Source organism: Lagenorhynchus albirostris, chromosome 4, assembly GCF_949774975.1.
Source record: "Lagenorhynchus albirostris chromosome 4, mLagAlb1.1, whole genome shotgun sequence".
NCBI classification, from domain to species: Eukaryota; Metazoa; Chordata; class Mammalia; order Artiodactyla; family Delphinidae; genus Lagenorhynchus; species Lagenorhynchus albirostris.
Genome location: NC_083098.1, coordinates 147990435 through 148016584, shown reverse-complemented (window position 1 = coordinate 148016584; position 26150 = coordinate 147990435). Strand labels below are relative to the sequence as shown.

Sequence of the window (26150 nt, the reverse complement as noted above, 5' to 3'; positions counted from 1 at the left end):
GCAGGGCGGGGTGCCGGCTGGGGGAGGGGCGGTGCGCGTGCGCGGTGCCGCAGGCCTCGGAACGGATTTCGGTTGTGGCGCTAACAGAGGGCTGGCGGCGGCGGCAGTGCCTGTCCCTGGGTGGTCTGGACCCCGGCGCGGCGCTCAGCCGTCCCCACGTGGCCGTTTCCGCGGAGGCTGGTGCTCGGGGGCTCCCGGGGCTGGACCGCACGGCGGGAGGAGCGGGTCGTGTGCTCGGAGCGCCGGGGGGCCCGCAGTGTCCGTCTTTTTAACGAGTTGGTTGTTACTGAAAGACTGAAGAGGTTAATTGTAGAAACCGAGTTTTGTAGCTTCTGTAGAAAAGTCAGATCTGTCAGCATTGGACCCAGAATACCGCGTGTCACCCATCACCTAGAGCTGCTCCCTCAGGTAAGACACCACCACTCGCCTGATCCCTTGGCTCGTTTGTGTGCCCGGCTGCTTCCTGTAGGTCCTGGTGTGGAGTGTTCATCCCCAAACTGAGGACTGGAGCCGAAAGCCCCAGACAGCATCTTAACCCGCCTAGAATTTCAAGCTACTAAAAATATCTTTCCAGACGGGCTAACGTGCGTTATCCTTATACTAAAGCAGCTTCGTTCATGCAGTGCTTTACTGCTTGCAGTATCTTTTTATGTATTCGCCTTAATGAGCCTAGATTATTTTGGAGAACGCACAGTATAGTTAATCCCGCACCCCACACCCCGCCTTTGGGTGCAAAATGTGCTCAGCAGTGTCATTACCTGGCCAGGTGGCCAGGGTCTTGTTGCTACAGCCAGTGGTACAGCTAGAAGTCCACACAAGTTACGTGGCTTTTTCAGCCTGTGTGTTCGTCTGGTAAATGGAATACAAGGATTGGGGGCTCAGGAAAGAGCCCAGGCTGTATTTGGTTGTCCCTAGCATGTAGGTGGTAGTTGACTTGGAAGAGCGCACCAAGGGGACACCGCAGTTAGAAAGAGGGTACAGTCTTCAGAGGGGAGGAGCAGCCAGGGAAGCAGGAATAAAACGTAAGAGAGGGCTTCCCTGGTGGCGCAGTGGTGGAGAGTCCGCCTGACGATGCAGGGGACGCGGGTTCGTGCCCCGGTCCGGGAGGATCCCACATGCCACGGAGCGGCTAGCCCCATGAGCCATGGCCGCTGAGCCTGCGTGCCCAGAGCCTGTGCTCCGCAACGGGAGAGGCCACAGCAGTGAGAGGCCCGCGTACTGCAAAAAAAAACAACAACTAAGAGAGCTTTATGTCACCGGGCCAAAGAAAGATGTTGGGGAGGGTGGTGGTCATTAAAAGTGTCAAATGTCATTTAAAAGTAGGAAAAGTAGGAAAAGATGTGTGTTGGATTTAGCAACAATGAGATCTTTGGTGACCTTGCCAAGAATAAATTGTTTCATTGGAAACTCTCCATTACCCTGAGTGGAAGAGTAAAGAAGTGGAGAGAGAGATGGTAAGTGGAGGTAACTCAGTAAGTTTGGCTATGGAGAAGAAAGTGTGGGAGCTAGAGTTATGATGGATGTTGAGAGGTTATAGGATAGGAGATCGCTGAGCAGCCTCCAGCTGATGGAAGGGGGCCAGTCAGTGTCTGCTGGGAAAGAAGGGACAGGTGCAAAGTGGTCCCCTAGACGGTAGGAGGGAATGCCATCCAGAGCATAGGAAGTGTTCACTTTGGATGTAAGAAAATCGCTTTTCATTGTAAAAGGAAGGGAGGAAGGTGGGTTGTAGTTGCAGGTAACTTTATGTGTTTATTGGACTGAAAGCAAAGGAATTCTCTGTTTTCTTCTGTTTTCACTGTGAATAAGGAGAAGAAAACGTCTCCCGAAAATGGGAAGGGAGGTAAGAAAACTAAGATTTGAGCAGTGTGGGAAAGATCTAAAATAGCTTTTGTGGAAAACCTAGTGAATAACTCACTAGAAAGCATGATGTAGTCCAGGGCTCGTCTGACTTTGGAGGTTGTGGGTTTATTCTGGTATGACCTACATTTGCGTGGAGGTTTTTAATAGTGTAATTACTTTGGAGACGGGAGTCTATTCAGGCTTTGTGTTTCATACTGATGGAGCACTTTTTACACTGACACTGCACTAGGTGCTATAGTAACACCATCTTAATCCAGATCTGTGTCTCCAGATCACACTTCCCTCCTGAACTCTTAGACATTTGTTCTTAGGCGTCTCTCATACACATGCGAGAGCTCATGTATTCGTGTCACGTGTATATATACGTCTAAAACTGAATTTATAGTCTCCATCGCCAAACCTGTCCCTTTGTAGTAAATTTCATAACAAAAGACTATAATCAGAAGTTAAGAAGATTATTTTATAATGATGAAAGGGTGAATTCATGAAAAGACATAGCAATCCTAAACAGTTCTGCCCCTGATAATAAAGCTTTTAAATACATGAAGCAAAAACTAGTAGTAGTGCAGGAGAGAGAGACAAACCCACAACTGTAGTTGGAGATTTCAATACTTCTTTCTCAGATGATGATAGAACAAATACCCAGAAAATGACCAAGCGTATGGTAGAGTTGAATGACACCAGCAACTTGATTTAATGGACATTTGCAGAATACACGTTATCAAATATATAAACAACATTTACCAAGATGGATCATATTCTGGGCAAATAGGTTTTCTGACCACAGTGGAATTAAGCTAGATATCAATAGCATATCTCTGGAAAATCATCCAAATGTTTGAGAACTGACTGACTCACTTTTAAATTACCCATAGGTCAAAGGAGAAATCAAAAGGGAAATTAAAATTTTGAACTAAATGAAAATGCAGCATTTCAAAATTTGTGGCTAAAACACTACTAGAAGATAGGTCTCAAATCATTCATCTTAATAAACTAGAAAAATAAGAGCAAATGAAACTCAAAGTAAGTACAAAAAGGGAAATAATAAATACCAGCAGAAATCAATGAAATAGAAGACAAAAACAATAGAGAAAATCAATGAAACCAAAAGCTGAGTCTTTGAGAAGATAAATAAAAAAGAGAAATTTCTGGCCAGGTTGAACAAAGAAAAAAGGGTTAACAATATCATGAATGAAGGTGATGACATCATTGCCAAAAAGGGTAATCGGAGAACATGAACAACTTTATGCCAATAAATTCAACGACTTGCACTAAAGGAACAAATTCCTTGGAAGACAATACCAAAACTCACTCCAGAAGAAATAGATAACCTAGATAGCTCTATAACTATTAAAGCATTGAATTTGTAGTTAAAAACTTTTCCTAAAAGAAAATTCCATACCTAGATGGCTTTACTGGGAATTCTACCAAACTAAAGAAGAAATAATACCAATTCTATATAGATTCTTAAAATTGAAAGAAGGAAATATGAATGCCAGCTCATTCTATAAGGATAGCATTATTCTAATGCCGAAGTTTGACACAGGCATTACAAGAAAAGAAAACTGCAGACTAATGTTCCTCATGACAAAGATATAAAAATTCTTTTAAAACATTTTTTAGCAAACTGAATCCAATACTATATAAAAAGGATAATACAACATAAACAAGTGAGGTTCATCTTAGGATTGCAAAGTTGGCTTTGTATTAAAAAATGGATCAATGTAATTTACAGTATTACAGTGAAGAAGAAAACCAAATCAGTCATCTCAGTAGACATAGAAAAAGCATTTGACGGGGACGTCCCTGGTGGTCCAGTGGTTGACTCCACACTACCACTCCAGGGAGCACGGGTTTGATCCCTGATGGGGGAACTAAGATTCCACATGCTGACCGGCACAGACGAAAAATAAATTCAAAAAAAAGAAAAAGCATTTGACAAAATCCAGCATCGATTTCCTGATTAAAAAAAAAAAATCTTTCAGCAAACTAGGAATAAAATGAAAACTTCCTCAACATAATAAGGGCATCTATGAAAAGCCTATAGCTGACCTATGGAATGATGAAAGACTGGATTTTTTTTTCCCTCCAAGATTGGGAACAAGTCTATGGTCTCACCATTTCTATTCAACATTGTACTAGAAATTCTAGCCAATGTAATGAGGCAAGAAAAAGAAATTAGGGGCTTCCCTGGTGGCGCAGTGGTTGAGAATCTGCCAGCTAATGCAGGGGACACAGGTTCGAGCCCTGGTCTGGGAGGATCCCACATGCCGTGGAGCAGCTAGGCCCATGAGCCACAGCTACTGAGCCTGCACGTCTGGAGCCTGTGCTCCGCAACGAGAGGCTGCGACAGTGAGAGGCCTGCGCACCGCCATGAAGAGTGGCACCCGCTCGCTGCAACTAGAGAAAGCCCTTGCGCACAAACGAAGACCCAACACAGCCAAAAATAAATAAATAAATGTATTTTTTTAAAAAAGATGAGCTAGTTAATTTCCATCCCACTACCTTCACTCACTGAGTCCTCTGCCTTTAAAAAAAAAAAAGAAAGAAATGAAAAGCTTACGTATTGAAAAGGAATAAGGAAGATTGTTTATTTGAAGATCCCATGATCTTCGGGGAGCTAAGATCCCACATGACTCGCAGCCAAAACACCAAAACACCAAAACATAAAACAGAAGCAATATTGGAACAAATTTAATAAAGACTTTAAAAATGGTCCACATCAAAAAAAATCTTAGGAAAAAAAATGTCTCCAGGCATTGCAAATGTCCCTTGAGGGGCAAAATTGCCCTCAGTTGAGAATCATTGTTCTAGGTTAAAAAATGCATGGAAACTACAGAAAGAGCTACTAGAACTAGTGACTTTAGCAGGGTTGCAGGATACAAGGTTAATATGCAAAATAAATAAAAAGTTATTGCATATTTCTAAATAACTAGCAACAAATATTGGAAGCTGAAATTAGGAAAAAAACCACTATTTACAGGAGCATCAAAAGATACCAAATCTTTGGGATAAATCTGAAATAGATGTGCAAGACTTATAACTGAAAACTAAAAAGGTTTGCTCGGAGACACTAAAGACCTTAATAAGTGGAAAGGTACACAGTATTCATTAATTTAGAAAATTCAGGATCGTTAGGACATCAAAGTAATCTATAGATTCAATGCCATTCCAATTAAAATCCCAGCAGACTTTTTTTAAATTGACACACTGATTTTAAAATTCATTTGGAACTGCGAAAGAGCTAGAATAGCCAAAGCAAGTTTGAACAAGGACAGATTTTTATGACTTATACTATCTAATTTCAGTACTCCAAATAGTGTGGTGTTGGCATAAAGGTGTAAGTAGATCAGTGGAACAGAATAAAAAGTCCAGAAATTGGCCCATGAGTATAAATATGTTCAATTGATTGTGAATAAGGAATAAAGGTAATTGGAGAAAGGATAGTCTTTTCAACAAACGGTGCTGGAAGAATTGGATATCCATATGTTTAAAAAAAGAATGTTAATCCATACATTGCATCATATATGAAAAAACTCATAAAACTTCTAGAAAACAATCTGTGAGAGTTTCTGATATGACACCAAAGTACAATCCATAAAAAATAGATAAACAGGCTTCCCTGGTGGCGCAGTGGTTGAGAATCCGCCTGCCAATGCAGGGGACCTGGGTTCCAGCCCTGGTCCAGGAAGATCCCACATGCCGTGGAGCAGCTAAGACTGTGAGCCACAACTACTGAGCCTGCATGCTGCAACTACGGAAGCCTGCGTGCCCGTGGTCTGCAGCAAGAGAAGCCACTGCAACGAGAAGCCTGCGCACTGCAATGAAGAGTAGCCCCCGCTCGCCGCAACTAGAGAAAGCCTGCGCACAGCAACAAAGACCCAACACAGCCAAAAATAAATAAATAAAATAAATAAATTTTAAAAAATAGATAAACAGGACTTCATCAAACTTAAGAACTTCAAAATACATTGTTGCAGGTGTGCTTCAGTAGGTGAATGGATAAACTGTGGTGCATCTATAAAATGGAGTATTATACAATAATAAATAGAAATGAGCTACAAGCCACAAAAAGACATGGAGGACCTTAGAAGCATGTCACCAAGTGAGAGAAGCCAGTCTGAAAATGACACATACTGTTAGATTCCAACTGCATGACATTCTGGAAAAGGCAAAACTGGAGACAGTGGAAAGGTCCATGGTTGCTAGGCGTTTCGGGGGGAGGGAGGGATGAATAGGGGGAGCACAGGGGATTCTTAGGGCTGTGAAATCGTTCCGTATGGTACTACAGTGGTGAATACAAGTCATGCATTTGTCAGCACCCATAGAACTACAACACGATGTGTCAGTGTGTCGGTGTTGGCTCACTAACTGCCACACTAATGTAAGATGTTAATAGTGGGGAAGAGGGCGAGGGGAATGAACAGGTATATGGGAGTTCTCTGTACTTTCCCTTCGATTATTCTGCAGACCTAAAACTGCTAAAAGAAAAATAGTCTGTTGATTTAAATATATATGTGTGTGTATATATATATATACACATAAATATATAAATATATATATACACACACATAAATATATAAATAAATATACACACATAAACATAAATATATATATACACACATAAATATATAAATATATATACACACATAAATATATATACACACATAAATAGATAAATATATGTACACACATAAATATATACACACATAAATATATAAATATATATACACACATAAATATATAAATATATACACACATAAATATATAAATATATATACACACACATAAATATATAAATATATACACACATAAATATATACACACATAAATATATATATACACACAAATATATAAATATATACACACGTAAATACATAAATATATATACACACACATAAATATATAAATATATACACACATAAATATATATATACACACATATATATACACACACATAAATATATATATACACATAAATATATATATATATATATTTTTTTTTTACATGTTGAGAGAATGAAAAGACAGCCCATACTGGGAGAAAATATCTGCTAATGGACTTGTATACGGAATATAATACATATATATGTTTATATGTATGTATGTAAAGAAAAGTACACAATCGCTGCATAATCTTCCCAATAATTTCCCTGCTCCTGAAGGAGCTTACAAGGCTCTTTGTGATTTAGTCCCGCCTTATACTTCAGGTACACCTCCCAGTTTGAGCCTGTGCTCCAGCCTTATCAAACTCCTTGCACTTCGATGCACACCGAGCTCTCACTATTAGACACACACACGTACACACAGAGTCATTATTTGTCTTTCAATCATCCTCACAGCATTATTTGAGAATTAGAAGAAACAGGAGATATAAAGTACTTGGAACAATGCTTGGTACTTAGTAAATGTTGGACAGATGTCACGTTGTTCTCATTGTCATTTGTCATAAATATCTCCAGACAGCACTCGGGCATTTCCCATTCTGAGCTTTCCCAGACTGAGCCTGCCCAGGACACCTCTGCCCCACCACACCCTGAGGCGTAGCCAGCACCCTGCGTGGCTCTGCAGGGTCACGAGCCTTCAGTTACCTCCTCTCTGTTATAGGAATTTTCAACTCCCTCTTCCTGCCATCGGAATTTAACAATTCTTCAGTCTCTTCCATCTTAAGAAAAATTATTTCTCAACTCCACTCCTCGACCTTCAGTCTTGTGTTCTTTCATTCATCACCATGAGTCTTAAAAACGCGTGTGTGATGAAGATTAGGTGTAGCTGACATGTTTTTGAACACTTATGTGCCAGGTGCTTTTTTTTTAGCCATGTAAAATGCACGTAACAAAATTTACCATCTTAACCCTTTTTGAGAGCACAGTTCAGTGGCATTAAGTACATTCACGTTGCTGTGCAGCCGTCACCATCATCCGTCCACAGAACTCTTCATCTTGCAAAGCTGAAACTCTGGTCCTATTAAGCAGTAACTCCCACCTCTCCCCCCAGCTCCTGCCAACCACCCTTCTACTTTCTTTCCTTATGAACTTGACTCCTAGGGACCTCATATAAGTGGGATCAGACAGTATTTATCCTTTTGTGCCTGGCTTATTTCACTTAGCATAGTGTCCTCAAGATTCAACCATGTCATAACATGTGAGAATGTCTTTCCTTTTTAAGGTTGGATAATATTTCATTGTAGATGGAGATGCCACATTTTCATTAGATGTTCATCTGTAGATGAACACTGGCGTTGCTTCCACCTCTTGGCTATTGCAAACAATGCTGCTGTGATCATTGGTGTACAGATATATCTTCGAGTTTCTGCTTTCCATTCCTTTGAGTATATACCGAGAAGTGGAATTGCTGGATCCTATGTTAATTCTCTGCTTAATTTTTTGAGGACCCTCCATACTGTTTTGCACAGCAGCCGCACCATTTACATTCCCGCCCGGCAGTGCACAGGGGCTCCGTTTTCTCCACGGTCTCACCAAGAGTTGCTGTTGTCCATCATTTACTTGTATTATGGCCACATCCTGGAGGGTGACTGTCTCGTGGTTTTGATTTGCTTTTCCCTAACGCAACCCAGTAATGCTGAACATCTTTTCATGTGCTTATTGGCTACTAGGATATCTTCTGTGGAGAAATGTCTTTTCACATCCTTTGCCCATTTTTTGAATCGGGTTGTCTTTTTACTGTTGTGTTGTAAGAGTTCTGTATATATTTCGGATGCTAGAGTCTTACTAGATACATGACTTGCAAATATTTTCTCCCATTCTATGGATTGTCTTTCACTTTCTTAATAGTGTCCTTTGAAGCACAAAAGGTAAAATTTCGATGAACTCCAATTTATTTTTTGTCGTTGCTTGTGCTTTAGGTGTTGTATTTAAGAACTCTTTGCCAAATATGAGGCCATGAAGATTTTCTCCAATGTTTTAGCTCTTACATTTAGGTCTTTGATCCATTTTTAGTTAATTTTTGTATGTGGCATGAGGTAGTATCTAAATTCATTCTTTTGCGTGTGGATATCCAGTTGTCCCAGCAATATTTGTTGAAAAGACTATTCTTTCCCCATTGAATGGCTTTGACACCCTATTGCAAATCAGTTAAGCATAAATGTAGTGGTTTACTTCTGAACTGTCAGTTCTCTTCCCTTGATCTGTATGTCTGTCTTATGCCGATACTGCACTGACTTGATTACCATAGCTTTTGCACTAAGTTTTGAAATTGAGAAGTGTGAGTCCTCAGGTTTGTTCTTTTTCAAGATTGTTTTGGCTACTCCTTAAATAGCCAGGGGTTCCTTAAATTTCCGTATGAATTTTAGGGTCAGCTTGTAAATTTCTACATGGAAGGCAGCTGGAATTTTGATAGGGATTGCATTGAATCTGTAGATCAATTTGGGAAGTATTGCCATGTTAACAATATTAAATTTTCTAATCCATGAATAGAGGATGTCTTTTCACTCATTGAGGTCTTCTTTAATCTCTTTCAACAATGTTTTGTACTCCTTTTTTTTAAAAGATTATTTACTGTCTATTTATTTAATTAATTTATTTTTGGCTGCATCAGGTCTTAGTTGCGGCACGCGGGATCTTCATTGAGGCATGCAGGATCTTTCCTTGCAGTGCGCGGGCTCTTTGTTGTGGTGCACGGGCTTCTCTCTAGTTGTGGCGTGCAGGTTTTCTCCTCTCTAGTTGTGGCGCGCAGGCTCCAGGGCACGTGGGCTCTGTAGTTGTGGCACGTGGGCTCTGTAGTTGTGGCACGTGGGCTCCAGAGCGTGTGAGCTCTGTAGTTTGTGGCACGCGGGCTCTAGTTGAGGCACGTGAGCTCAGTAGTTGTGGCGCGCAAGCTTAGTTGCCCCGTGGCATGTGGGATCTTAGTTCCCTGACCAGGGACTGAACCCGTGTTCCCTGCATTGTAAGGCGGATTCTTTTTCACTGGACCACCAGGGGAGTCCCTGTACTCCTTTGTTAAATTTGTTCCTAAGTATTTTTGATACTATTGTAAATGTAATCGTTTTGTTAAATTTATTCTCAGATTGGTTATTGCTAGTGAATAGCAATGCACTTATTTTATATATTGATCTCATTTCCTGCAAACTTGCTGAACTCATTTATTAGTTCTAATAGTTTTCTTGTGTGGATTCCTTAGGATTTTCTATATACAGAATCACATCATCTGCAAATAGAGACCGTTTTACTTCTTTCTTTCCAGGCTCTATGCCTTCTGTTTCATTGTCTTGCATAGTTGCCATGGTTAGAACCCCGAGCAGTGTTGCATAGATGTGCTGAGAGCAGACATCCTCGTCTTGTCACTGATCTGAGGCGGGTAGTTTTCAGTCTTTCACCATTGAGTGTGATATTAGCCCTGTATCAGGTTGAGGAAATTTCCTTCCATTCCTATTTTGTTGAATAGTTTTTATCATGAAGAGGTGTTATATTTTGTCAAATGCTTTTTCTGCATTTATTAAGATGATAGTTTTTGTCTTTTTTCTATTGATATGGTGTGTTTCAGTAATTGATTTTTAAATTTTAAACCAACCTTACGTTCCTGGAATAAAACTTAGCATGGTATATAATTCTTTTTATATGTTGCAGAATCTATTTGTCAACACTTTGTTGAGGATTTTTGTGTCTATATTTGATATTTACTGACTTATTAAAACTAAAATTTAATTGAAAGAAACTTAAACATACAAAAAGTATAGAAAGCAATGTGATGGACATCTGCTTCCCCAAATTAACCCGTGCCTAAAGAAACACATTAGCTTTTGTCTTATTTTTGTCCGGATGGTCTTCTTTTCCCTTCACCCCTCTGCCTGCTCTTCTCAGCTCCTCTCTCTCCCTCCCTTCTGTAAAGTAAAGTATTAAGTTTAAGGACTTCCCTTGTGCTCCAGTGGTTAAGAATCTGCCTTCCAGTGCAGGGGATGCGGGTCCGATCCCCAGTCAGGGAACTAAGATCCCACATGCCACGGGGCAATGAAGCTGGTGCACTCTAGAGCCTGTGTGCCACAACTACTGAGCCCATGTGCCACAACTAGAGAGCCTGTGCACTGCAACGAGAGATCCCTCATGCTGCAGCTAAGACCTGATGCAGCCCAATAAATAAATATTTTTTAAAAAATTAAAAGAAAAAAGTATTAAGTTTAGTGCTGGCGAAGATGAGGAAGTCCCCTTCAGGCTGCCTCTCCCGCTGATTACAGGTAAAAACTCTGGACAAAATATTAAAAGAAAAAGTATGCAAAAGGCAATAGGTTGTAAAGGGCAGTTGGAACTTGAATCAGTGACCACAGGTGTGAGTTTTCCATTTTTTCACTCTTCCTTCTCGTGGCTTTGACCCTAGGCCAGTTCCCAGTTGTGGGCCTGGGCAGTGAGGGCTGCTGTACCCCATCTTTCTGCCTGTAGCAACTATGAAAGGGGCCCAACAAGCAGGGGCATGTGAGAGAGAGGCAAAGGAACTAGAATAATCCAAACAGTTTTGGAAAAAAAAAGAGTTGGAGGACTCTAGCAGATATCAAGACTTACTATGAAGCTATAATCAAGGCACTGTGAAACTGGTAAAGGATAAATGCATAGTCAGTGGGACAGAATGGACACTCCCCAGATGGGCCCACACAAATGTGGTCTGTTAGTTTTTGACCAGGGTGTGTGCAAAGGCAATTCAGTGGAGAAGGGACAGTTTTTTCAACAAGAAGTGTTGGAAAAACCAGACGTCCATCTGCAAGAAAGGGAAACTTGACGATACTTTGTATGTTATATAAAAATTAACTCAAAATTGATCGTAGATCAAAAGTAAAACCTCAAACTTTAAAACTTCTAAAAGAAACCAGAAAATCTTTGTGCTCTTGGGTTAAGCAAAGCATTGTTAGATATGACATCAAGGGACTGATCCGTAAATGAAAAGGTGGCGAGTTGGAATTCATCCAGATATAAAGATTGTTGTTGTTTTTTAATGTGGACCATCTGCAAGGTCTCTGCTGAATTTGTCACAATGCTGCCCCTGCTTTACATCTGGTTTCTTGGCCTTGAGTCACATGGGATCCTAGCTCCCCAACCAGGGACTGAACCCGCACCCCGCGCGTTGGAAGGTGAAGTCTCAACCACTGGACTACCAGGGAAGTCCCGTCAGAGTTTAAAACTGCCATTCTTCTGAAGAGGTAAGAGAAGGAACGACAAGCCGCAAAACTGCGAGGAAATGCCTGCGAATTACATATCTAACACCGAACTTCTAACCACGATGTGGAAGGAACTCTCAAAATTCAGTAAGAATACAAATAACTCCTCAAAAAAGTGAACAAAAGATTCTAGCAGACACTTTGCCACAAAAGACGTGCAGTTTAAAAGTAGGCATGTGAGAATACCCAGCTGGTCGATACGAAAGTGCAAATTAAACCACAGTGAGGTAGCACATCTCTTGGCACAGCTATAATTAGAAATTCATTAAATAGGGGCTTCCCTGGTGGCGCAGTGGTTGAGAGTCCGCCTGCCGATACAGGGGACGCGGGTTCGTGCCCCAGTCCGGGAGGATCCCACGTGCCGCGGAGCGGCTGGGCCCATGAGCCATGGCCGCTGAGCCTGCGCGTCCGGAGCCTGTGCTCTGCAACGGGAGAGGCCACAACAGTGAGAGGCCTGCGTACTGCAAAAAAAAAAAAAAAAAAAAATCATTAAATTTTGAAAAGACCCTCCAAGCCAAGTGCTGTCGAGGGTAGGAGCAGATGCGGCTCTCACACACTGCTGGTGGGAACGCAGAGTGCTGCGGCTGCTTTGGTAAATGGTTTGGCAGATAAAGTCGACACGTACTTACTAAATGACCCAGCAGACCCCTTCTGAGGTATTCGCCCAAGAGAACTAAAACAGGTTTACACAAATACCTGTGTGTACATCTTTATAGTGTCTTTATTCTTAACTGCTAAAACCATGAATGACCTGTTTCCCAGCTGGTGGGTGGATAAACAGGTACGTTCATGCAGTACAATTAACTACACAGCAGTAAAAGACATGTTCCTGATACTCCCGAGACATGGGCACATCTCAGATGCACTGTGCTGAGTAGAGGAAGCCAGGCTCCAGAGGTTCTCTGGGTACAAGGCCATTTACAGGATGATCGGGAAAGGGCAAAACGACAGTGACAGAAGACACAAGCGGTGGCCAGGGTTTGGGTCGAGGAAGGCCTGCCCACAAAGGCACTGCTCGGGGACAGAACTGCTTTGTGATGGGGCCATGGTTACACGCCTCGTGCATTTGTCTAGATTTCAGCGCTGGCACCAGAAGGAGTGATTCTTCCTGTGTGTAAACTTTAGAAAGTGGGTCCGGTGAGAGAGAAATTAGAGCTACAGATGAGAGCTAGAGCCGCATCCGCACCCGCCCTCCACCCCTCCCGCCTGGGTCACCGCAGTGCTGTCCCGTGTGTGTTACTGTGCTCTCACTGGTGTGTGTGTACATCGGTGGTGCGACACGACGTGCGTCTTTCTGCGCTCGATCCATCCCTCAGCGTTGTGCCTCTGCGTGTATGCATGTAGGTGGTTTCTTCTGTTGGCATTTGCTGTCTCAGTCTGCTCTGGCTGCCACGACAGAATGCCACGGGCTGGGACCTTAGACAACAGGACTTCATTTCTCACAGTCCTGGAGGCTGGAAGTCCCAGATCAGGGTGGCAGCCAGTTCAGTTTCCCGTGAGGCCATGTCCCGGCCTGCCGACACACAGCAGAGGGAGGGAGCACGCCGGTCCCCTCCTGCCAGGGCACCGATCCCATCCTGGGACCCACCCTCCCGGCCTCCTCTAACCTAGTCACCTCCAGAGGCCCCACCTTCTATCCCATCCCCCGGGGTGGGGCTCGACACGCGACACGTGCATATTCGGGACACAGACAGTCCACAGCCCTTAGTAGCAGCTCCCTTAGTGGTTAATAATGTGCCGCCTGTCAGTCAGAACGTGTGTGGCTTTCAGTGTCGAGGTGAACTGCTCCGCGAGGCCCGCAGTCCCCACCTCGTGTGCACCCTGGGGCTGGCCGCCTAGGGGTGGGCGCCGCAGCCCTGACCAGCTGCTGAGTGGTCTCCCGGTGGCTGAGGTGCCCTGCGCCCCCTGCCAGCTTCTGCATCCCCCACGCCCTTGCCGCCTGTGCAAAGCTGACCTCTCATCGGCGCCCTTTGCACCTCCCGGGCTGCTGCGTATCTTGTACGTGTATCGGCACTTTGTCCTTCCTGTCCGGAAGTCCCCGTGAGCCTCCCTTCTGCACTCTGGGGGCGGGGTTCTGGTTTTGTCTTGTCCTGGGAGGCTCGGCTGTTAGTTTTGACATCCAGCCGCCCCTCGGAGCTCCTCCGCCTCACTCTCCCCCGCCCTCAGGCTCCTGGCGCTTTGCCAGGGTCGGCAGCATCCTCTTCAGGGTGAAGACCAGGGCGCCCTTTCGTTTCCAGTCTTCCCTCTCAGGGGGTTTACCACTCGGGCCACCCGTCCGAGGGAGCCCTGGCGTCCTGCGCTCCGGACCCCCTCCAGCTCCGTCCCGGGCACCTCGGCGCAGTGCTTCCCGCACGCCACCGCGGGGCATCCCGTCCTCTCTGATAGCATTTGCGGGTGACTCCAGCCCCGACCTCTCTCCCGACCTCTCGATGCTGGCCCTCTGCCCAGGCAAGCTCCGTGGCAGAGGACGCGTGCTGCCCTTCAGCAAGGAGCCTGGTGCCTCCCAGCGGCCACGGTCTGCCCCCCTGGGGTTCCCGCTGCGGGGCCCCGACTCCATTCCCAGGAGGCACTGGCATCTCTTCTGCCCGGAGCCCCATCAGCCGGCACCTCGCTTGTCTTCCCAGCCCACCTCTGATACTGAGTTGTCCAGGGAGCTCTGCCGTGGGGGCTTCGCTGGCGGGTGCCCGACCAGTCCCCCAGGCCGCCTGCCAACAGGAGGAGCGAGAGCGCCCTCCAGTGGGGCAGCAGCCGGGGCAGCTGGCTTTCCACGCAGAACCTTGATTCCCCCAAAGGTCGCATCATGGCTGGGATGCAGGGTGCAGTGGGAGCAGGGACACGGTGGTGTCTGGTTGCTCCGGGTGTCACGCCCGGAGCACCCACCATACGTGCCGTGTGCCTCCGCTTGCCTCTCCTGTCCCTAGAGGGGACACGGTCGCAGGGTGTGTCTCCCAGGTCACAGGCCCCTCTTCTAGAAGGCTGGCTGGGAGAGGAGAACAGGGCAGAGGAAGCAGCGGCAGAGCCCCTCTGCCCAGCCCCGCCCAGCCTGTGTCACGGCCCCCAGGAGCACCCCACGGGCTCAGACCTGTGCTTCTTCCCAGGCACCACGATGTCTGGGCCCCAGACCCCAGAGCCGGCCCTAGGTGGGCGGGGAGCCTCCTCCACGGGCTCACAGGACGAGGACACGGCTGACGGGATCCAGAGCTCGCATCGCATGCTCAGCTTCAGCGACGCGCTTCTGTCCATCATTGCCACCGTAATGGTCCGTGCGGGCCCCACGGCCACTGGGGGTGTGGGGAGGAGCCGCCCAGCACTGGCCTGCGCCCCCGGCACGTGGCGTCCAGGGAGCAGTCGGTGCCCAGCCCAAGAAGTGTTCCCGGGTTCGTGTTGTGTCTGTTCTCCTAGATCCTGCCTGTGACCCACACGGAGATCTCCCCGGAACAGGTACTTGGGAACAGTCTGCAGTGTCTGGTGTGTGGGCAAGGGTCCAGGAGGCTCAGGCCCTGAGCTCGAGGCCGGGCTCCACTCGGGCGTACCCGGCTGGGAGGGCCAGGCCATCCGCCACGTCCCCCAGTGATGCCATCCAGCCCCGGTGCCCTCGCGCTGAGCCCTGAGCAATGCAGGAGCGCCTGGAGGCTGGCGCGGACTGTGCCGGCAGGCGTCGCGGGGAAGCTCCCTGGGCTCTCTGTCGCGCTGGCGTGCCTCTCAGAGCAGGTGCTTGGGGGCAGAGGGCGGCCGGCCTGCTGGGCGTGGGCCTGCGCCACGAGCAGGGAGGTGAGTGGGAAACGAGGTTTCTGTAAAGCAGAGTTTCCATGGCTAGTCAATTTGGAATATTTCCATTTTATAAGTAAAATGGCCACACGTCGCAGCACCTCAGAAACCGGACGTGATTCCAGGAGACGTTCGGAGTTCGCGGGCGTGTGTGCGCGCGAGCACGGCTCTCTGGGCCCCTCACGTCGAGTGGGTGTCACCTCTGGGCTCCAGGATGCGCAGTGCTGGCCCAGGACGTGTGGCCGTGGTCTGGCTGCAGCCCAACCAGCACACTTAGCCTGGACACTGCCGGGAGTCATCTGCGGGAGGTGATATCGCTACTTCTCGTAGCGTTTGGATGAGAATTAAACAGAAATGATGGTCGAGCCTGACCTTGGCAACTGGCACCTGGCACGGTGAGCAAAGGGCCCCGTGCGGCTTCCTCTGCTCCGGGGCACCCCCGCCCAAAGGGGGCCTGGGGGCTGCGCTCCGGCCAAGCTCAGGAAAGCCGTGTGCCCACCGGGGGCCTCGACGCTCTCCTGGCTGTGCCTGCCCCAGAGCCTTCTGGGGACCTCGGTGCCACCAGTCTCAGAACAGGGTGGTGGGTGTGCACGTGAGATGCGGGAGGGGATGGGATGCGCGGGCCTGGAGCTCCTTGCCTCCCTGCGGTCGGGGTCGTGACCTCTGTTGACCCACGAGAGGGCTCTGAGCCAGAAGGTTCCGCGGAGGCGGGGAGACCCCTTCAGGGAAGGCGCTGAGGATGGTCCTGACATGAAGGAGAAGGTTCATCAAGGCCAGAGGGACCCAGGGACCTGGAAGCGGTGCTGCCCATGTGGTCTCAGAGGAGCAGCAGACACGGGCCAGGTTGCATTTGGAGATTTTGCTGACGAAGCGTAAACCCTCTCCCGGCCTGGGGCCAGCTTCCTGCGCAGCCCGCACCTGGCGTCCAGACACCGCGGCCCTCTCGCCAGGCCTCACAGTTGCTTCGGGATCGCTTACCCGGCGACGCCGTGACTTCGTGCGGCCGCACGGCCTGTGGCCACCCTGCCAGGATCCCAGGAGAGGCTCGACGGAGACCTCTCTGCCTCCAGAGCTGGCATTTCTGGGGGCCTGCCATGTTGGGAAGATGGGGGGCCTCCGCAGGGGCCTCAGGGACAGCCCGGGACTGAGGCTGAGCCTTGGTGGGGGGAGGCGAGGGCTCCCAGGTACTTCTCCGGCCCCCCAGGGCCTGGCGCCCGGGGGCGGGGCCGCCGGCTGCCGTGGGTGAATCTGCGTCTGATGGTGACGCTCTTCTGTTCCAGGAGTTTGACAAGAGTGTCCAGAAACTTCTAGCGACGAGGATCGCTGTGTACCTGATGACCTTCCTCATCGTGACCGTGGCCTGGGCGGCACACACGAGGTACGGGCAGGCTGGGGCCTGTTTCTGGGCTGGCAGCCACATCTTTGTGGCTGGCTGGGTGTGTGCCCAGCAGGTGTGGCCTCGCCCTGGCCGAGGGTCAGGGTGGCAGTGGGGGTGCACTCGGCGCTGATGAGCTGTCCTCGGGGTAGATGGCGGCCCCGCCCTCTGGGGCTGAGTCACGAGGGGTCACGTTAGTGGGCTGCCCCTCCCCTCCCCTCCCCCGGCCCCCCCTGCTGGGTCAAGCCTCTGCTTTCTCCTCTGCACACGGCAGCAACAGGGCTTACACCCCAGGCCCGGGACGATGAACGGGGTGCCGGGTGCAGCGCTGCTCGGGCCGCCGTGAGCCCGGGCAGGGCAAGGGCAGGGCTGTGGGCTGCCCACCTCTGCTGCACTGTGACACACGTGCTGTGCACGGCCCCTCCGTCCTGATCCCTGGACTCTGGTGAGGAGGCTGGGGCCTCGGGACACACGCTCCAGGGCCCGAGCTCTCTGTTAAGGAGGAAAAGGTTCCTTAGGACCCAAGGGGGACAGGGCCCCAGAGCTGTGGGCGTCACCTGAGCCCCCGACGGGGCGCAAGGACCAGGAGGACCCCCGGAGGTGGGTGGGGATGGGCTGGGTGCTGGCGTCTCGGTTACAGAACGCCCCCCAGCAGTGCAGACCTCCCCAGTTGGGGGAGAAGGCCACATCCTCGTGGGTCAGAACCCTGGGGGGGACCGTGTGGGGGCCGGGGAGGGGCCGGGGCCTCGGGAGCTCTGCCTGCTTCCGGCCTCCGTTTTCAGGCTTCTGTCCACGTCTTTCCGTCTTGGTGTGAGACCGTCTCTGTCGTATGAGTGTCTGTGTTTGATGCCGTTAGAACCATGTTTACTGACAGCATGACTTTTCCTGTTTTCCTTAAATTGTTGAGATTGTTCCAGGTTGTTGGGAAGATAGACGATACGCTTGCCCTGCTTAACCTGGTGAGTTTGTCCTTTGGTTTCTGCCTTGCTCAGCTCCCCGGGGGGTGCCCCGGGTGTGCGGGCTGGGCCGCGCCCACTCCCAGGGCCCCGCACGCCGCCCTCAGCACCCCTCCCCCCTCTCTCCCTCCCCCCAGGCCTGCATGATGAGCATCACCTTCCTGCCGTTCACGGTGAGTCCCAGGGACTTCCGCCCCCTCCTCCACCTGGGGGTCCAGCCTGCCCTCCTGCACAGGAGGGCTCTGCCCCTAAGGTGCTCCCTTCTCAGAAGCTCTCAGGCCACTGGGAGGCCCGGGGCCTGGACCACGGGGTTGCAGAGAGGAGAGAATTTTCCTGGGGAAGGGCCGACCCTGGGTTTCCAGGCTGGACGGAGTGGGGAGGCTTCCAGGGCCCCAGGCGGGGCTGTCGGGGGCAGAGACCAGCCTGGCCTCCAGGGGCGCAGTGAGGGGCGCCCTCTCCGTGCTCCCTGAGGCTCTCGGCTCCCGCCTGAACCCCGGAGCCCACGGCCTCCTGGCCGACCTGGGCTCGTCCCCAGCACGTGACCCCTCCGTCTCCTCACCCCGCAGCTCCCTCTGGTTCTGACAGAGAGCGGGGCTCTGGGTACGTAGCCCATCGCGGAGAACTGGGGTCTGGGGAGTCTATGAATCTGATAAGCGCACAGCTTTAAAGGCTTCCAGCACTGGGCGGGATGGCTCTGTGAGAGAGACGCCTCCAGGGCTCGGGCCGTCCCACCCAAGACGGCTCTGCTGCTGAGCGGCGGAGCCCAGCTGATGCATGGGGCTCACGGGCCCTGGGGCCCCGCGGTCCTGATTCTGGGGTTTTTTCTGGCTGCAGTTTTCCTTGATGGTGGCCTTCCCCGAGGTGCCTTTGGGCATCCTCCTGTTTTGTGTGTGTGTGATGGCCGTCGGGGCCGTGCAGGTAGGACACCGGCGCCCTGCCCCCACACCCCGTCCTCGTGGAGCAGAAGATGTAGCGCGTGTGGGGCCGCCCGTGGCGGGAGCCGTGCAGACGCCACCTGCCACGCAGCACCTGCCACGGGGCACCCGCGTGGGCCGCGGCAGGGCAAAGCCAGAGACGCTCGGGGCCTGGGCTTCCTGTGCTGACGGGGAGAGAGAGTGAAATGGGGCCGCCGGCACCCTCAGGCGGGGCTCTGTGAGACCCGCACCCGACCCCCAGAGCAGAGCGAGGGCTCCCGTCCACTCTGCGCCCCCAGAACATCCTGCAGCGAGCCCCACCCGAGACCCCGCTCGCACCCTGCAGCCTGCCTCTCCCGCAGGCGCTGATCGTGGTCTACGCCTTCCACTGCCCCCACCTGCTGAGCCCCCAGATCGAGCGCTCGGCCCACCGGGCCCTTTACCGGCAGCACATCCTGGGCATCGTTCTCCGGGGCCCGGCGCTGTGCTTGGCTGCGGCCGGCTTCTCCCTCTTCTTCTACCCAGTGGTGAGTCGGGGTGGGGGCGCCGGGGGGTTGTGCGGGGGGCCCACCGGGGGGCTGCTCTGCGGGGAGGAGCCCGCGTGGGCAAACACGGCGCACGCCCTGTAGGCCCGGGAGACCGCGTGCCTTCTAAAGACGTGCGTGCATAGGAACGTGAGCCGCCAGAAGAGAGAGAAAGTGGAGAAGGAAACTCCAGAGCAGGAGAGACTGGAGTGGAGAAGAGGGAGGTGCAGGCGAGGGTGGAGCTGGGCGAGGGCCGGGCGGACGCACCCCCAGCGTCCAGGGAGAGACGGCGGCCGCGCGGGCAGAGCCGTGCGGGACTCCGTCCACGGCGCCCTCGAGCCTGCAGGTCGTGCTTTTCTTTTTTAAATTTACTTATTTATTTACTTCTTTTTAGTGGAGCGTAGTTGCCTTACACTGTTGTGTTAGTTTCTGCTGTACAGCAAAGTGAATCAGCTCTACGTACACATACATCCCCTCTGTTTTGGATTTTCTTCCCATTTAGGTCACGGCAGAGCATTGAGTAGGGTTCCCTGTAGGTTCTCGTTGGTTCCGTTTCATACGTGGTAGCAACAGTGTATACGGAGGGTCCGCCCTGGCCAAGCTGCCGGCGCTGAGCCCACAGCTGAGTCGACAGGTATATTGTTCTGGTGCAGGTTCCCTCATCCAGGAAGGGGAAGGGAAACCCTAGCGAGCCGCCGTCCCAGAGCTGCTTGTAGAAGCTGGATGCACAGCTCCTGCCTTTAATTAACTGAGCTCTAGTGAGGTAAAGTGAATCTCTACACCCAGAGCATCGTAAGACGTGTGAAAAAATGAACGGTTAAGGTTACTTTAAACATCTAGTAAGTGTTTTAAGAGAATTCAAGTTTAAAACAAACAGGATGGCAAGGCCTGCAGAGCCGCACCCTGGAGGATGGAGCTGGGGGCTGGGGTCCAGTGTCCAGGGCGCCCCAGGTCAGGCCACAGGTGGGTAAAGGGGAGGGTGGACGTTGGCGTGTGAGGTGGGGCCGGGCCTCGGGCTTCTACTCGGTCCCCTCGCCGTACAGTGTCTGCGCCTCTTGGGTGGGCCCCGCTCCTCTCGGGCGGGAGGGATGCTGCGGGGGCCCTTGGGGTCAGGCGGGGTGTCCCAGGATGGGGCTGGCGATGGGGAGGCACAGAGAGACAGCAGGGCAGGACTGAGGGGCCCACTGCGTCCGGGCTTCCGGTGGGACAGCCCCTCCTGGCTCTGGGGACAAGGTCAGGGGCTGAGGGGCGGTGAGGGGCAGTGAGGGTCGTCGCGTGGAGGACGGAGGGCACAGCTGGGATGTGGTACGTGTGGCCTGGGTCAGGAGAAGCAGGCAGAGCTGAGGCCCACGGGGGCCGTGCCCACTGGTCGGGCCTGGACACTGGCCCCGGGAAGCCCTGGGGCAGGCAGACAGGGCCCCGCGCACTGCCGGGGACCGCGATGAGCCTGCGCAGTGGCCACACCCTCACGGGACGACAGTGGTGGGAGGCAGGCGCTGGGCCGCCACACTGGGGAGAGGAGAGTCCTCGGTGGGGCTGGGGGGTCTGCGGCCTCGGAGGGAGCGGTCGGTCGTTTCTCTGTGCTGCGTTTTTTGCCCCTTCCTCTCCATCCCTCCCACTCCTTCCCCACAGTGGGGGTCTGACCCCTCGTCCCCTGTGAGACGAGGCATGTCAGAGCCTCCTGGCCCCCAGGCCCACCCCCTGCAGCCTCCCCACGAGCCCACGGCCATCCTTCCAGGCGTCCTCACCAGCCCCTTCCCTCACGTGGGACGCTGTGCGGGGTCCACCCTCCAGGGCCAGCCACTGCTCACTGCCCTGGCCCAGGTCGTCCTGACCTCCCTCTGGACCACCTCCTCCACTGGTGACACTCGGGGCCCAGGGCCTCCCATGCCAGCTTCCTGTGCCGGCTGCTCCCAGGACTCGCGCTCCTCCAGACCTGGGCAGGTCCCCGTGGCCATTTAGATCTCCCCCCGCCCCGGAACTCAGGCTCCCCCTCGGGCTGTTCTGTTCCCTCCTGCCCCGCAGCGCACGTGCACACACACAACACACGCCGATCCTGCGTGGCCACCGTCGCCCCCCGGGGCCTCTGCACTCACCTGCCAGGCACCTGGGACACTCCACCCCCTCGGTGTGTGTGTGTTGAGTGACGTGTATGGTGTGGTCTTCTGACGTGTGGAGACTGGAGGTCGTAAGCAGAGCTGTGATGCCGGCCGCCCCCCGTCTGTCCCCGAGGTGCCCGTCGTCTCCTGAGTCCCCTCACCAGGCCAGGTGCCAGGTGACCTTGAAGCATGACTGTGAAGGACGGGGTGGAAGCCCTTCGCTGAGAGGGGCCACCGGCCAAGGCGACAGGGCTGGGCGAGGAGCTTTCTGCGGCCACCTGGGGCCCGGGAGCACGCCTGCCCCGTCAGCCTCCCTGTTTAAAATAACTGGGTGTCCGCGTAGCAAAAAATTGACCACTGTGACCATTTTATCTGCGGCGTGCAGCTCGGCGGCATTGACCACCGACGTCGCCGTGCCTCACCTCCCTCTGGTTCTGGGACTTTTCATTCCCCCAAGACAGAAACCCTGAGCCCGTGAGCAGCCACTCCCTGTCTCCCCACCCTCAGTCCCGGGAAACTCGAGTCTGCTTTCTGTGTGTAGGGGTTTGCTTATCCTGGTTCCTTCATATAAGTGGAATTATGAAACAGGGGGCTTCTACGTCTGGCTTCTTTCACTCGGCATGTTTTCAAGTGCATCCACGTCGCCGGTGTCAGGATTCCCTTCCTCTTCATTAGCCGGTGGTACCCCACTGTGTGGATGGGCCCCGTCACCCACCCACGGACACTCGGTGGCTGCTGTGAGCATGGGTGTGCCCGGAAGTGGACTTGCCGGGTCCTGTGGCGATTCCCTGTTTAGTTTCTGAGGAACCTCCCGACAGTTCTCCAGCAGCTGCGCCATTTCCGTTCCCACCGACGGCGCACAGGGCTCCGGCCCCACCCCACCCCAGCACGGCTGCTCCCTGCTCCCGCTGGGAGCGTCCCGAGGTGTGCGCTGCTCTCCTCGTGGTTGTGACTGGCGTTTCCCCGAGTGTTAGTGGTACTGAGCGCCTCCCCACACGTGTCGGGGCCGCGTCTCTTCTTCGGAGAAATGTCAGTTCAAGTCCGTGGCCCATTTCTCAGTTGGGTTATTTGTCTCCGTCGTGGAGCTGTCGGGGTTCCTTATGAAGCCTGGATAGTAACCCTTACCAGGCGTGTGGTCTGCAAACATCTCCTGTTCTGTGCGATGTCTCTTCACCCCCCGGTAATGCTCTTCTACGCCCAGAAGCTTGCTGTCTTGATGGCGGCTGACTCACCTGTTTTGCCTCCTGTTGCTCGGGCTGCAGTCCCTTCCGGGCGGGCAGCTTTGGGCTGGGATTCCTGGCTGGGCCCCCCAGTGGGGGCGCCGCGCGCCCTGACGTGCCCTGTGCCCTGACGTGCCCTGTGCCCTGTCTCGTGCAGTCGTACCTGCTGATGGCGACAGTCATCTTCCTGCCCTACGTCAGCAAGGTCGCCGGCTGGTGCAGAGCCAGGCTTGTGGGTAGGTGCCAGGCGGGGCTGGAGTGTGGGGTGCTGGGGCTGCCGCCGGGGCGCGCAGAACACGGGCCGGGCAGGCGGCGTCCCTGCGGGGCCTCCTAGCTGGCCCGAGGCCCTGAGGGCTTGGCTGCCCCTCCCACAGGCCCCAGGGAGCCCCCGGCTCACAGCCTGGAGATCTTCACCTTTGACCTGCATGAGCCGCTCAGCAAGGAAAGGGTGGAGGCCTTCAGCGACGGGGTCTACGCCATTGTGGCCACGCTGCTCATCCTGGACATCTGGTGAGGACCCGCCGGGCCAAGACTCCTCTGCCAGCCCCACAAAGGCGCCGAGGTCTCCCGGCCCACCCTCCCCAAGGGGCTCCCACCTGAGAAGGGCCCGGTCCTCGTCCTTCCCAGAGCTGCGCACGCAGGGCGGGCGGCCCCGGCTCCCCGCGTCCCTCTCCTGCTCCGAGCCCGCCTCTTCCCTTCGCTCCTCCGCTTCTGCTCGGCCAGGCAGCCTCTGCGGTCTGTCACAGTTCCAACCTTAGCTGTTGTCATTTTATTTCTGTTTTATCTGCTGCTTTTTCAAGTCTTCCGTCTTTTCTTTAAAGCCTTTTATTCCTTGGTCGTACTTCAGCACGTTCTTATTTTGTTAACGTTAAAATGCTCTGATTTTATGTTCTGTAACAGATCACCGAAGGTCTTTTTTTCCTTAATATAAATTTATTTATTTATTTTTGGCTGCGTTGGGTCTTCGTTGCTTCGCGCGGGCTTTCTCTAGTTGCAGCGAGTGGGGGCTACTCTTCGTTGTGCTGCACAGGCTTCTCATTGCAGTGGCTTCTCTTGTTGCGGAGCACGGGCTCCAGGCGCGCAGGCTTCAGTAGTTGTGGCTCGCGGGCTCTAGAGCACAGGTTCAGTAGTGTGGCACACGGGCTTAGTTGCTCTGTGGCATGTGGGATCTTCCCAGACCAGGGCTCAAACCCGTGTCCCCTGCATTGGCAGGCGGATTCTTAACCACTGCGCCACCAGGGAAGTCCCTCACCTAAGGTCTTCATGCTCCTAAATTTCTCTTAGTAGCTTTTCCCTACTGTAATTTGTGAATTTTTAAAAATTGGGAGCAAATGTCCATTGGTACCAATCTCTGAGACCTAGACCTAAGGTTCTGGGGTGATCTGGCTTTGCTTCTGCCCTGCAGCCAGGCCATGCTGGCTTGGGTCCCCTGCTGGGTGGTAGCAAGGAGCCAGCTGTGGCTGGGAACCCCGGGGGGTGGGGGCGGTCAGGGTTCTTTCCTCCACCCAGAGCCACAGCCCCGAGGACCCAGGTGGGGATCCCCGGGAAGCCCCCAGGCTCTGTCTCCCGCCCCCAGCCCCACCAGCACACGTGGAGCCGCCATCGTGGGCACAGAGGTGTGTCTGGGCTGCGTGGCTGCAGGGCGGCAGCGCCATGACCTCAGTGGGGAGAAGCCTGGGCCAGATGTGCCTTAGAATCGCTCCTTAAAATAAAGTTCTGCCCAGGAACCTGAGGACCTCGGAGGCAAAGCCCTTCAGGTCTGTGGGACCGCTCCCGAAGTGGACGGGCCGCTGCAGGACGGTGGGCAGGCCTCAGGAGCACCCACCCGTGGGCGCCAGAGGGGCTGCGGGCTCAGGGCCCCGTGCCACTCACCAGCCCAGGGTCCGGTGGGCAGGGCTGCGGTCAGCCAAGGAAACACAGGCTGCAGTTGAACTTGAACTTCAGGTGAACGGCGCTGCGTGTGTGAACACAGGTGCGCGCAGTCTTAGTGTATGCCGTCCGTTCATCTGAAGTTCAAGTGTGCGGGGGGCCGGCAGCCCGCGCAGGGGCTGGGACGGGGTGGGGGCAGGCAGCCCGGAACGGACGCCCGAGGTGGGGCCGCTGCAGATGCTGTGTATCTCACCCCTCAGTGAGGACAACGTCCCGGACTCCAAGGACGTGAAGGCGAAGTTCCACGGCAGCCTAGTGGCGGCACTGGGCGCGTCTGGGCCGCACTTCCTGGCCTACTTCGGCTCCTTCGCCACGGTGGGCCTGCTCTGGTTCGCCCACCACTCGCTCTTCCTGCACATCCGCAAGGCCACGCAGCCCATGGGCCTGCTCAACACGCTCTCGCTGGCCTTCGTGGGCGGGCTGCCCCTGGCCTATCAGCAGACGTCGGCCTTCGCGAGGCGACCCCACGACGAGCTGGAGAGCGTACGAGTCAGCTGCGCCATCATCTTCTTCGCCAGCATCTTCCAGTTCGCCATCTGGACCACGGCGCTGCTGCAGGGGGGGGAGACGCTGCAGCCCCCGGTGCGGTTCGGGGGCCGGGAGCACGCGTTCATGTTCGCCAAGCTCGCGCTCTACCCCTGTACCAGCCTGCTGGCCTTCGCCTGCACCTGCGTGCTCAGCAGCTTCAGCACGGCCATCTTCCACGCCATGCAGATCGCCGTGCCCTTCACCTTCCTCCTGTTGCGGCTTCTGGTGCGCTTGGCACTGGCCGGCCTGCGGGGCCTGCGGGGCCTGCGGGGTCTGGCCCGGCCCACACACACCCGGCCGGTGCCTGGGGCCACGGACGATGCGCAGTCCCCGCTCCTCCCTGCTCCCTGCTAGTGCGGCCCCGGTCCCCTGCCTGAGGTCCAAGTGTCCGGCTGGTGGCCCGGCCTCGGGTTTTGTTTTCCTTGTGAAGTTTCATGCTCTACCTCAGCCCCTCAGATTGTCTTCCACTGTTGCAGACAAGAGTCTCGCAGGAGTGTCACTGTGTCCCACGTGCCTGTTGTCTGCCTCGACCGAGTGGAGATGAGCCGCGGGGGGGCCGCAGGCAGCGGGTGGTTCCGGGGCAGCTGGGGCCGCAGCCCCGTGGTGGGTGTGGGTGTGCGATGTGGCCTGGTCCTCAACAGGCAGCACGTCCCGCGGGCAGAGGGCCCTGGCAGCTGCTCGGCTCTCCAACCGGCCCCCACATCCCAGGCCTCCTCCCCCAGCACGCTGGCCTCAGGCACACACGCTCCCCCAGCACGCTGGCCTCAGGCACAGACAAAGGACACGGCAGCAGGCTATCCAACCGGCCCCCACAT

At 53.0% G+C, this 26150-nt stretch overlaps 1 protein-coding gene across 6 annotated transcripts; it reads left to right on the top strand.

The window, feature by feature from the left end:
• The first annotated feature begins 15 nt into the window (after positions 1-15).
• On the top strand, positions 16-25834 carry TMEM175 (transmembrane protein 175). Of its 6 annotated transcripts, XM_060148966.1 has the most exons (12): positions 17-408; positions 15121-15281; positions 15425-15463; positions 17071-17168; positions 18073-18124; positions 18259-18294; positions 18956-19039; positions 19398-19562; positions 23036-23114; positions 23253-23388; positions 24603-24635; positions 25008-25834. In XM_060148966.1, the coding sequence occupies exons 2-12, from the start codon at positions 15129-15131 to the stop codon at positions 25687-25689; spliced, it is 1557 nt and encodes a 518-aa protein (XP_060004949.1). In that variant the 5' UTR covers positions 17-408; positions 15121-15128; the 3' UTR covers positions 25690-25834. The 6 variants fall into 6 exon arrangements, with proteins under 6 accessions (XP_060004952.1, XP_060004949.1, XP_060004951.1 ...); XM_060148969.1 differs by lacking the exon at positions 18259-18294 and having other exon boundaries at positions 16-408; XM_060148968.1 differs by lacking the exon at positions 24603-24635 and having other exon boundaries at positions 19-408.
• Positions 25835-26150: the final 316 nt, after the last annotated feature.

Bases quoted from the DNA above. Each gene is read 5' to 3' on its own strand.
- TMEM175 (XM_060148966.1), top strand. From the start codon at position 15,129: ATGTCTGGGCCCCAGACCCCAGAGCCGGCCCTAGGTGGGCGGGGAGCC. The intron at 18,295-18,955 runs GTGAGTCCCAGG...TTCTGGCTGCAG, and splicing joins TCACCTTCCTGCCGTTCACG to TTTTCCTTGATGGTGGCCTT. The intron at 19,563-23,035 runs GTGAGTCGGGGT...TGTCTCGTGCAG, and splicing joins CCCTCTTCTTCTACCCAGTG to TCGTACCTGCTGATGGCGAC.